This window comes from Struthio camelus, chromosome 8 (genome assembly GCF_040807025.1).
Source record: "Struthio camelus isolate bStrCam1 chromosome 8, bStrCam1.hap1, whole genome shotgun sequence".
Classification (NCBI taxonomy): Eukaryota; Metazoa; Chordata; class Aves; order Struthioniformes; family Struthionidae; genus Struthio; species Struthio camelus.
The window spans coordinates 38963168-38975058 of record NC_090949.1 but is presented as its reverse complement, the minus strand read 5'-3'; the positions used below and the strand labels follow the sequence as shown (position 1 = coordinate 38975058).

The window sequence follows — 11891 nt, the reverse complement described above, 5'->3', positions numbered from 1 at the left end:
AGATTAGAGCCAATCACTTCTCTTCGGAGGAGCTTGGTGGAAATCAAGTTGCTTTGCAAAAACAAAACAACTGAACTGTATTTGAAATCACCAAGTTACATTAAGAGCTAAATCAGCATTATTTATCACGTTAACTGGTAGAACTTCAGCAGTAAAGTAGCCCTGCTCGAACATCAAACCCAGCAAACGAACAAGAATCAGCCTGCGTGCTGCTGTGCACGCGGTTTTGCATCACGCGGGTACGCAGAGATAGCTTCGGTACTGCAAACGGCAGATTTGATTCAATGTGCCATCCAGAGTAATTCACCAAGAAGTACATATGCCAAAATAAATGGAGTTCTTGGTGGAAAAGTTATGTCAGAATATATTAGCCTAGACAAAACACTCTGCCGGTGCAAGCAGGTTGTTTTTCTACTGAAATTAGCTTAGACGTTTGCGAGCTGCGCTGCAAACAGCGCTGACACATTTAATTTTTGGAACCTGAAGAGTTCAGACCCTGCCATTAAAGTTATTGCTCTCAAAAGCCATCATTTTTCTGTGGGGGAATAATACCTTTACTACCAAATTGAAATGGTTTTACCAGAACAGCTAAGACATTTCAGAGCAGAGAACTGACTCATCGTTTGGGGCACGGGAGGGGGAAGGGGGCGCGCACACACACACACACACACCTCAAAAAGTACCATTTTCTTCTGATGTAAGTAAAATTTAGGTGTGCAGATGGGATCTATCCGTCTTAAATCCTTGAAGGAAACTAGCTGTGAAGACAAAAATCGGTTCAATTCACAGTATGCGCTAGCCTTTCCCTAACGATGGTTTGCAAGCAAGTCTTAGCGCATTAACAGCTGAATGCACACTTGACATCGTTCATTTGACTGAATTCCAATTTCTATTCATATGCAGTTTGATACAGGTTAGTTAAAATACTGAACTATGTGCTACTTTAAAAAATCCAAAATCTGTTTAAGTATTGCACATTAGTTATCCTCCCACTTTAAAAAAAAAAAAAAAAAGTCACAAGGTAAAAATCACTGAACAACCAGAAGCTGAAGTAGTACCAACTGCAAAATACTAAAGCAGATGTGAATTTTGGTTCTCTATTTGCCAGCTTTCATCACAGTTCAAAATCTATCCCAGATATCCCCTTTCCCTCACCCTGTCTGCAGGTATAGCGCAATTTTGTGAATATACTTACTTTAAAGGAGACATATATGTATATATACATATAATTTGGGGTGTTCCAAGACCAATCTAAAGCCTCCGGAAGGATTTCTTTTTAAAAATCAGTCGACACAGCTGAGCACTTCTGAAGGAAGGGGTCTGGTGCACCGTACCTAAGTACGCCAGGGACCTTCTCTTAAAACTGGAGATTAAAGTTAAGCACTTCGTGAACGATCACAGTTCGGCCGCAAACACAGCAACGTTCGCTTAGCATGCTACAGCAGAAACTTTATTCAGCTCATTTTCAAAATATTTGCAACCAAAATTTATTCTTGCCAGCTCACAGAAATAAGCTTTAACGCATAGGCTGTATACAACTCAAATACAGGTAATACTTTCAGCAATAACTTACAAGTATAAACTAATGGTAAACTACAATTTCACAAAGAATTGTAAACATTTTGCACAATTGTCAGTCCTTTCTTTTAGGCAAAGTGCTCTTTTGATGACAAATAAATTAACAAATACATAACTAGAGTGGACTACTTCCAGACATTACAAAAAGGTGTTTAATAAGGCTTGTAAACAACATAATAGTTATTTATGCAGAATCCATAAAAGTGTCTTGCAGGCTAAATATACTTACATACCGGACAGCAAAAATGGTCTTGAAAACGATTTAGATGTTAAATAAAAAGTTAACCTTAATATCTCTCCAATGATATTTTAATACACATTAAATGACTTAAGGTTACATCCTTAATAGTTTATATCCCTGACAAAGAAGTTAGGTGTGACTTATTGGCAGTTGTGTCATTGAATGGGGTAGCAAAGGCTGGAGTCCAAGAGCTGTAGGTGAATGAGCTACAAAAATAGAAAGATTTACTGGTCAGCTTCCCTGGAAGTAGAAAAAGATGGCAAACGAGTAAAAACCTGCTGCGTGATAATGGTTCACAGGTCCCAGCTGCACGGGTTTTACCAACCCAAGCAAGCTGCTTTCTCCCGCTGGGTCTGGCACCAGGCGGCTGCGCAGGCGTTCCCAGCCCCTTCCCGACACCGCCGCCACGGGGGGCGAGCGCGGACCCTGCCCGCCAGGTAGCGTATTCCCTTTAGTGCCCTGCGTGCAAGTCCAAAACTAACACCTGTGCACCTACAAGTCTTGGGGTAAGGGGCAGGGAGTGGGAGGTACACAGCTTTCATTAAAATTATTAATATTGATGCTACATTATTAGAAATACCAAAAAAAGGTGTTTGATTTCTTATTACCAATAATCATAGTAAGGAGAAAGCACAAAAAAAAAAAAAGTGATCTTCATAGCCAGACCTTCAGCTATGTTATTACAGTCAAGAGCTATTGCTAGGCGAGCAATGAGGTATACCTCTTAACGAGGGATAGCTAGCAGATAAGGTATTAAGATATTCTGTAAAGAATACTGGAAATGAGAAACCTGTTAAGCTTTACTTAGTACTTGGCAAACTGTTCCCGCTACAGCTGTTCCCGTTCTACTCGGATACGCACAGAGTTACAGTAAGTTATTGCACCTACCATCCATATAACTATGTAGAGCCGTTAACATGGTCCCGTCTTGGGGTACGTACGCGGAGTAGGCCATTTCTTCTAGCATGGGTGGAGAGAGCCTGGAGGGCTGCACCGCCGTGACGGGAGCAGTGGACGAATGGTTAGGGCTAACGTGCTTCTTGTGGCGTGCTCGACAGTTCTGAAACCACACCTGAAGAGGGGGAAACACACGCCACGTTGGTCAACCGCGTTCTATTTTGACATTATTTTGATAAAAACCTCAGAGTTTTGGTTCAGCTGACTTCAGTTAGCACACTGGACCTTGAATATAACGCTGACAGTTCAAAAGAAACACCCACCCTAAGCCCACGTGACGCCTGGGTGGAGACGGGAAAGCTTGGAGGGAGCAGGGGCAGCGCGGGGCCGGCTGGCGACCTGGCTGCGCTGCGGGACGGCCCCGCGGTCGGGACCTCTGCCCCGGGTGCCGCACGGGGCACGGCCCTCCTGGGCCCGGACACGGCCAGCAGCGAGACACGTTTCACAGGACGCCTGTTTTCCCTTCCACGCTGAAGTGGGCTAGCTTCGCGGTTTTTTAAAGCTTGACTGCAGTTGCCAAAGACCTCATCTCTATAGAGGCGCGCTCAAACTTCCGGGCTGGTTAAGCTAAAGAAGAGTCCAAATTTTTTCTTTCAATTTTGGATGGGACAGGAATACATTTCAACTCTGCTCTGCAAAATGCATCAATAATATTCAACAAATCCAAGTGTTTGTGTCATATCACAAGCAGTTTTGAAAAAAGTGCAGTTCTTCAGAATGGGCTAAAGTCAGGTTTTTTTGCTTTTTTTTTTTTTTAAAGCAAAGCTGAGCATCAATTTTCATACTGTTTAGGCTGAGGGGTTACTTTTTGGAAGATCAGTTATCCTCCGCACAAAGTACAAGGGGAACACAGCACATTTTCCCAACAAACTGACGTGGTCGCTCTAAACCTAATCTGGTCTCTGAGGACGTCACCTGAAGTTACGCCTAAACTGCCAGACTAATTCTTTGTCCATCTCAGAATAATTTCAGGAAAAAACCTGTCACTAAGCCTTTCCTAGGGGCGAGTCCCCGACTTGGTGTTGGCCAAGTAGCTCGGCACAGTCACCTGTATCACGCGCCTGCTCAAGCCTGTTCTTTCTGCCAGTTTTTGGAGCGTTTGTGCGTCGGGGTTGTTGTCCTGAGCAAACTGCGCTTGCATAACCTGCAAAGACAAGGGAAGAGATTGCCTTTTTCGGGGCACAGCGCTCAAGCAGCAGCAGCAGCAGGACTCCTCTCAGGCTGCGCTCCCGCTCCTGGCCGGTGCTCGGCGAACTGCGTTCTTGCGACTGGTCCCCAAACAGGCTGGCCAACATGTTAAGGGAAAGAAACACCCCCAAAGGATGAACCCCCCGGCAAACTTGGACATCACCCCTTCCTCCCCTTGGCTGAACCGAGGCGTTTACGCGAAACGAAGGAAACGAGTCGTTTGGCCCAAGTCACCAACGGAAGAGGCGTCCAGTTACGATCGCCTCAGAAGGAACCGGCAGAAATTCACTGCAAACCAGTGCAAACGCGCTTGATGAAGCAAGCGCCTACAGCGGCGGAGCAGGCGGCGCACCACCTCGGGGGGACGAGCGGCGACGGGCCTCCGCGGGCGCTGCCTCCTGCGGGACGGGCAGGACCGCAAGCGAAACCTCTTCCCCGCCGCGCGCCCCGTGGGGCTGCCCCGCCGCAGGCCGCCCGCGAGCCCGCCGCCAAAGCCGACGGCGGCAAAGAGCGAGCGCTTCTCCTTGTGCGAGCTCCTCTTCCGGGGAAGCGGGCGGGCGGGCAGCTCCGGCGCCTGCGGGAGTTCACGGACTACGGCTTCGTGGGCTGCTGCAGGCTTTCTCCAGCAACCCGGGGAGCTGCGCTCTCTCGCCTCTGGATTTTGTCCCCCGCAGGCCCGCAAGCTCTGCCCGCTTCGTCTCGGAGATTCACACGCCTTCTCTTCGCGTTCGGAAACGCTGCGGCTCTTTGCTTCCCTACCGAGCTTTGTACAAGGGCACCAAAAAGCACGGGCGTCCCTTCGCACGAGAGGGCCCCCGCGGGGCGCGCTACCCCGGGCGTCCCTCCGGCGCGCCTCCTGGGGCTGGGCCGGGCCGCGCGCGCCGCTCGACGACGGCCAGGAGGCTGCCAAGCCCCAAGCCCCCGCTGAGGCTGGCCACGGGCCTCCGCGCGCCCTCTCCCCGGCCTGCCCGGGCACCGGGCCCCCGGCTCTCCTCAGGGCCGAGCCGCGACGCGAGGGCCCAGGCGCTCGAGGGAGGGCGCCCGCCCCGCACCCCCCCGGCTCCCCTCGGGGCCCAGGCGCTCGAGGGAGGGCGCCCGCCCCGCACCCCCCCGGCTCTCCTCAGGGCCCCGGCGCTCGAGGGAGGGCGCCCGCCCTGCACCCCCCCCGGCTCTCCCCGGGGCCCAGGCGCTCGAGGGAGGGCGCCCGCCCCGCACCCCCCCCGGCTCCCCTCGGGGCCCAGGCGCTCGAGGGAGGGCGCCCGCCCCGCACCCCCCCGGCTCTCCTCAGGGCCCCGGCGCTCGAGGGAGGGCGCCCGCCCTGCACCCCCCCCGGCTCTCCTCGGGGCCCAGGCGCTCGAGGGAGGGCGCCCGCCCTGCACCCCCCCCGGCTCTCCCCGGGGCCCAGGCGCTCGAGGGAGGGCGCTCGCCCCGCACCCCCCCCCCGGCTCCCCTCGGGGCCAGGCGCTCGAGGGAGGGCGCCGGGAAGCCCTGCCAAGCGCTCCCGACCGGCTCTTCCTCCACCGCTGCTGCGAGAGGGTGTTTTTCCCTCCTAAAACGCTGGCGTTAAGCGCTGAAGCCGGGCCGTGACCGGGGGCCAACAGGCGGCGGCAGCCCCGCGAGGCCCCGGCCCGTCCCCGCTCCGGGACCCCCAGGGCCCCCGGACCGCTCCTCCGCCAGGCGAGGGGAGCGAGGAGGGGTCGCCCAGGGCCTGCACGGCCCCCGGCCCGGCGGCGCTTCGCGTTGCCTAACCCCGAAAGCAGTCCCTCTTCCTTGCGCGCAGCGAGGGAAACGTCTCCTCAGACGGGCTTCGTCCAGCAGCCCCAACAGACCCGCCTCTGTTTCCACTCGGCAGACTTACTGGCTGCCCCCAGGGAAATAAAAAGCTCGAAGAGTAACTATTTCATGTAAAACTGCCGCCGCTAACGAGCTATTCCAGAAACATGCTGCGTCTTGACAATTTGGGAAATAGCTTGGAACAGACGAGCCTTTTCCTGCCCCCTCGTGCATCCCATTCCCTTTGGGTTCGGGAGTCACGTCCCGCCTGCACCTGAACCACGCACGTTCCCAGTGACACTCCTCTACCTGGAGCTGATCCGCTGTGAAGCTGGTCCGGGCTCTTTTCGCTGGTTTTGGATGATTAACATCCTGCTCTGTTAGCAGCGCTCCTTCCACGCTAATCCCATTGCCTGAAGCGTTAAAAACAAACAAACAAACAAAGGTTGCTAAACATTCAAAACTGCTGTTCATAAAGCAGCTCGCGCTCAAACAGCGGCTAGCAGCGCTCGGCCGCCTGACCGCAGCAGAGCTTGGAGGAAAAAGGCCACGTTCTGTTCAAGATTTCATTTGTCTGGCACCGCTACCCAGCACGGCCAGCCGACTGCCTCGCGAGCCCGGCGAGGAGCGCGTCCAGCGTGACAGTTTATCAGCTAGATGCGCTTTGCTGTCTTTCCCTTAGGCTAGGCAGCAAGCTGTACAAACTATAAAAAGGAAATTGGAAACATCAAATAATTTGCACATTGCTTGAATTCAAGAACCTGCGCTTCCAGCCTTAGTAAAGCTGGATAAGTACCTCTTTTAATGGGGCAGATGAAGCAAAGCCCAGCAATTCAATTGCAACTGAACCACAAACAGCGTACGACAAAAGCAGTCCGTTAGTTACCATTTTCAACTTCTCTTTTCAGGTTGTCCAACATGCAGTCGTAATGTACCCTGCACAGGACCTTCTCTTCCACCAAGGCAAACTCCTCTCCGGTAGAGAGCTGTCTTTTGCAGGAGAAGCAGGCGAAGCACGCCAAGTGGTAGACATTCCCTTTAGCCCTCCGGACCCAGTCGGTGGAGTGGATGTGCCTCCCGCAGCGGGAGCAGCGGGTGCCGTACCGCCTGCGGACGAGGAAGGCGGACAGCAGGCTGAGGCGGCCGGCCAGGCGCTCGCCGCGGCGGGACCGGGGCGCCGGCGCCGCTGCCCGCCCAGCCGCCCTTCCCTGAAGGGACAGCTTACACCCGCTAGGTTAGACGGCACAATTTTGCCTTCGCTTCTGTAACCGGTCTTTCTTTAAGCAGCTACCCGAACGCGCAGCTCTTCCTCTTTCCTGTTATAAAGATAATTCCTCGCTGAAAAGCTGCCAGCGAAAGATGGGAGCAACGGGCCTGGCGCTCTGAACTCCCAGTTATTCAGACATATTTCACATCACCCGAGCGAAGCGGGTGCATCGTCCTTCACTGACCAGTCAGTCCCTCACCTCAGCAGCAGAAAGGGGAAAACCTAGATCTTCGGTGTTATTCCCGTAATTATCACAGCATGACTGCGTCACCTTTGAAAGAAATTCAAACATCTGCAAATATTTACCTTACTAAGACAGAATATTTCCCTTTCAAGAGGAAACGAGCAACCAGAATGTGTTGATTACCCAGATAAGCGTTTGTCCTGAAAATTTCTGCAGACTCGCAAGTTCATATTTAGAGTCACGCTTAACTGATTTGCTCTTCCGAACGGACGCGGCATCCAGCCTGCCCCTGCGCCAGGGCTGACCAGGCGGGCGAGAGCCACCCACCGCCCAGCAGGGTCCCAGAGGCGTCCTGCGCTGGGGAAGCCCTAGCGCTCAAACCAAACTTAACGGCAAAATTCCCGCTGCCTTCCGGACTGAAGGCTTTGTCTCTTGAGTCCCAGGGCCAAAAGGCCTTTCAATGCAAGCAAAAATTAATAATATTCTTCCTTAGAGGATTAGACCTCAATCTAAGAATGCTTCATGCTCTAAATTACATTGCTCATACAAAGTTATAACTGCTGAAAGTTTCTTTCGAAGTCTAAGGGGGTTATTTTAGGGTACCGCACAGAAGCGCTAAAACAGCCTAAGTCCTGTACCAGTGGAACGCTATCCTAACCTGAATATCCCCTCAAATCTGCCTTGCCCTCTCCAGCAGCATTACCCAAGGGTGACTCCTTGCATTTATGATAAATTTGGAACCTGCATTGCAGTAGGGACATGGACTTTTTTTTTTTTTAAACTGTACATACATTATTTTCTGTACAGAGGTAAATTTTTCTATAAAAGCAGTAGCTATGCACGACTCAAAAAAAAAAAACAAAAAAAAGAATTAGCATGCAGTTATACTAGACAGACTTGGGACTTCAAGTCCCTTTGTGAGAAAGGTCAGGATTTAACTACTGAAAATAAATCCAGCAAAAGAAACGGAGCCTAAAGGCACATTTTAGTTCCAGCTTAAGCGACACCTGACAAGCAGGTGTGACATGTTATCTAATAAAATGGTATTTCTGTATGATATACCTGAAATAATCAAGTTTGCAGAAGATGTCCTTATCTTTGATGTAACAGCTGGTATGCCTTCCTAGAGATGTTCTGCAAACGCTGCAAGAGAGACAGCGCACGTGCCAGCAGAGGTCGTTTACCTGTAAAACACAGGCGACATCCCCTCAGTCTGTGCCACCAGGATCAGTACCCCAGCTTCACAACAATTATTTTTTCCACGCGTACAGAAGAGGCCAAAAACTGCACATACCATAAGCGACTCACAGAAAACTTATCTTCGAGGCCATTCACTTTTCCTATGGAACTGCATGCATGTTAAGGGTTAACAAATTTGATGAAGGTCTTCAGTGTACGCTTTCTTGGCTTTGCAATTAAAGCACAGGAAGAGGAAGCAAGAGATTCAAGCTCCAGGTAGATATTTTGTGCCCAGTTCTGTTCTCACAGCACTGGAGTAACAGAGCAAGTTACAGCCTCGCGTGACCTTGGGAAGGCAGCTAGCTCCTGCGCTTTTACTTCCCCCGTCTGCAGAAGGACCTGCCTAACAAAGAACGGACTTTGCAAAGCTCTCTGCGATTTTGACATGCAAGTACTGACAGAACAAAATTAAAAAGTCTGCCAAATATAAACACACCACGAAACACATCATCTATTGCTGGATATCTGGTAAAGCCAAGTTTGTAAATGGAGCAGGAGCTTCAAATTCGTTTAGAATTTAAATCCTTTAAAATGTTCAAAAAATGTCAGCCATTGTTTTAATAGTTTAAAGTAAAATATCCATAGTGAAGTTTTAAATAGCCATGGAAAGCTATAGGAAGCCACAGTTTCAAAAAGCCATGTTTAACGTCTGGGCAAATAAACTGTGTGCAATTATTATTTTTTTCCCCGTGATTATAAAGAGAATTCCTTACCCTGCAGACATGTGCATCACACACCAGCTAAACCAATTCAAATATTTTGAAAACCCAAGACTCCCAGTGACCATGAAAATTAACTCATAACTGCCTAGATAATCCCAAGCTAAAAAGGAAGAATTACGTTAAACAATGAGGTAGGGTTTTTTTTTTTCCTCCTCCTTCTTAAATCTTTACAGCCCAGTTCTCATCTCACACCGTATATCGCACGCGGCAAGGAGCGGATGCGGGGGGACCGGGGAGCGCTGCCGGACAAAGCGGGAACCGCCGGGTGCGGAGCGGCCGCTCGGGCCGCCCCGGGCTCTGGCGGCGGCCTCCGCCCGCGCGGGACCCGCCCGCGCCCCCGCCCGCGCCGGGGGCTCCCGCCGCGCTGCCTACGCGGCTCGCCCCGTCCGCCCGCCGCCCCCTCGCCGCCTCCCGCTCCGCCGGACGAGCGCGGCTTCGACCAGCGCCGGGGAGCGAGCGACTTCTGGCACGATTTTCTGACTTCAGCCTTGAGCTCCGATCCCGGAAAATCCCAACGGTCCCCAAAGCTTGAAAATTTTGTGCTTAAAGCAGCGGGTGCTTTTAGAGTTTTGCTTTGTTTTTCAAATGATCCGAGTCAGTTTTGAAGGCGGCGGAGGCGCGCTGCCCTCGGCTGCCGCGGCGCCTTCCCCGCGGAGCCGGGCGCCTCCGGAGCGCCGCTTCTCGCCCTTGCATTGGCGACACTACACTACGAGACATATTCGCGGCCAATAACGAGCAGCTCCTACTGCCACTGCTTAACCAGAGGGGTGAAAACCAAAGGAAGTTATCCGTGGCCTGAGCAATGAGTTTCCTCCCCTCTCCTCTCATCCCCCCACGGCATACCAGAACAACACGATCGCAACGCAGAAAAGCGCTGCCCAAACAGAACCGGCGACTCGCTTTTCCTCTAAGGCGCGAATCGCGCAGACCCGCCTAGCATTAGCTTCGCGTTCCTCCAAGTCCCGTTTCTGCAGCAAGCCCCGGCGGGGCAGAGCGCTTCGGGCGAGCTCCGACGGCTCCGCGCTCCGCCGCCCGGCCCCGACGGCGCCGCCGGCCCGGCCCGCAGCTGGCTGCGCAGGGCAGGGGCCGCCGCCGCCGCCTGGGCGGGAAGCGGTTCTCGCCGCAGGTCCCGCCGCGGGCGCGGACGCGGGCGCGGGCGCCGCTCACCTTCAGCAGGTACTTGTCCACGATCTCCAGGCCGCAGCTGCTGCACACGCACTTGCCGGGGCCGCAGCCGGAGCCCGAGGCCATGGACCGCGGCGAGGAGGAGGGCGACAGGGCGGCGGAGGAAGAGCAGGAGTCCTCGTCGGCCGCCGCGGGGCTCGCCTGCGGGCAGCCGCAGGGGAGAGCGCCGTCAGCGCCGCCCCGGCCCGGCCCGGCCCGCCGACGGCGCAGGGAGCCGCGCAGCGCCCCGCGCCCCGGCCCCGCCGCCCGCTCACCTTCTCCGAGGGGGCGCCGAGCGCGGGCAGGTCCTTGTCCTCCAGCCTGCACACGAACATCGGGTCGCTCTTCCAATACATGGCCCAGCCCTACCGCATACCAGCTCCGCGAGGGGCGGCGCGGCTGCCGGGCACCGCGCTGCAGGTCTCTGCGCTCAGCGCCTGCGGGAAAAAAAGTTTTGTTTTCGAGGGGGTGGGCCGGCGGCGCGGGGACCTGCCTTCCGCGGCCCGGCTGGCCTCCCCTCCTGCGCAAAACCCGCCTTCTGAGCGTGGCGAGATGGCTGTCGCCTCCAGCGAGCCCGCGCCAGGTTTCGCTCAGGGAGGGGGCAACACAACCCCCAGCCCCCCTCCCCTGGCTCGCCTGCCGCTACCGTCCCCCCCGCCCCAGCCCCAGCCCCAGCCCCAGCAGAGGCTCAAGTTACACCTCCCTCCGCAGCGGCGAGGAGGGCGAACGGGGGAGGCTTTTCCGCGCTGCCGAAACCCCGAGCGCGTCCTGCCGGCCGCAGGGACCCGCGGCCCCCCGCGCCACCCCCAACCCCGCTCCTGGAGCTGAGGAGGAGCACCTGGGCTGCCCAAGGGCCGCAGCCCTAGCCCGGCCTGCAGCCGAGCCCCAGAGGCCGCGGTGCGTTGCCGGCGAGCACCGGGGTCCCGCGCCGCGCCGCGCTGCCCGTCCGCGGAGCGGGGGACGGGACGGGACGGGACGGGACGGGGCGGGCGCCGGCAGCGGCAGGAAACGTCCCCGAGCGGAGGAGGCGCGCAGCCGGCCGCGCCCGCGCGCGCTCCCCCTCCGCGGCCGCGCGCCCGGCCTCCCGGCGGCTAACGCCCCAGCCTGGCCGCCGCAGGTGAGGTAAATGACCGAGGTGGCCGCTTCTCCGCACGTGTTTCGCTAGCCAGGTGGCTTTAATTAAAGCTGCCGTTACGCTTTCATCCCTTTTGTTTCCCTCTCTCCGGTTCAGTTTCGTCGGGAGACAAACAGGCGCGAGACGTTTCGCGGAGCCTCGGCGAAGCGCGCCGAGGTTTGCCCGAGCCCGAGCCCGAGCCCGAGCCCGAGCCGGCCGCCAGCAAGGGGAGTCTGCTCTCGAGAAACGCGAGAGCAAAACCTGCCTCTTGCCGCCCGTGCGCGTTCCCACCGTTGCTGCGAGCCGCGGAGCTGCCGCGCCCCGGGACGGCGGCTCGCCCAGGGCTCCGCCCCGACGGCGCCGTCGGCTGCGGGGCAGCAAGGCGGGCGGGCTCCCCGCGCCGCCCCGACGGCGAGGGTGGCGCGGCCGACGGCCCCGCGGCCGAGGGGTGTCCGCGCCGCCCA

At 55.5% G+C, this 11891-nt stretch overlaps 1 protein-coding gene across 3 annotated transcripts; it reads right to left on the bottom strand.

The window, feature by feature from the left end:
- Window positions 1–1430: 1430 nt before the first annotated feature.
- LHX8 (LIM homeobox 8) lies at window positions 1431–11268 on the bottom strand. 3 transcript variants are annotated; one of them, XM_068952158.1, is made up of 9 exons: window positions 11152–11268; window positions 10589–10750; window positions 10317–10475; window positions 8251–8372; window positions 6624–6844; window positions 6047–6150; window positions 3825–3920; window positions 2708–2891; window positions 1431–2025 (listed from the first exon to the last, which is right to left on the bottom strand). In XM_068952158.1, the coding sequence occupies exons 2-9, from the start codon at window positions 10667–10669 to the stop codon at window positions 1949–1951; spliced, it is 1044 nt and encodes a 347-aa protein (XP_068808259.1). In that variant the 5' UTR covers window positions 10670–10750; window positions 11152–11268; the 3' UTR covers window positions 1431–1948. The 3 variants fall into 3 exon arrangements, with proteins under 3 accessions (XP_068808259.1, XP_068808260.1, XP_068808261.1); XM_068952159.1 differs by lacking the exon at window positions 11152–11268 and adding an exon at window positions 11013–11133; XM_068952160.1 differs by lacking the exon at window positions 11152–11268 and adding an exon at window positions 10849–10980.
- Window positions 11269–11891: the final 623 nt, after the last annotated feature.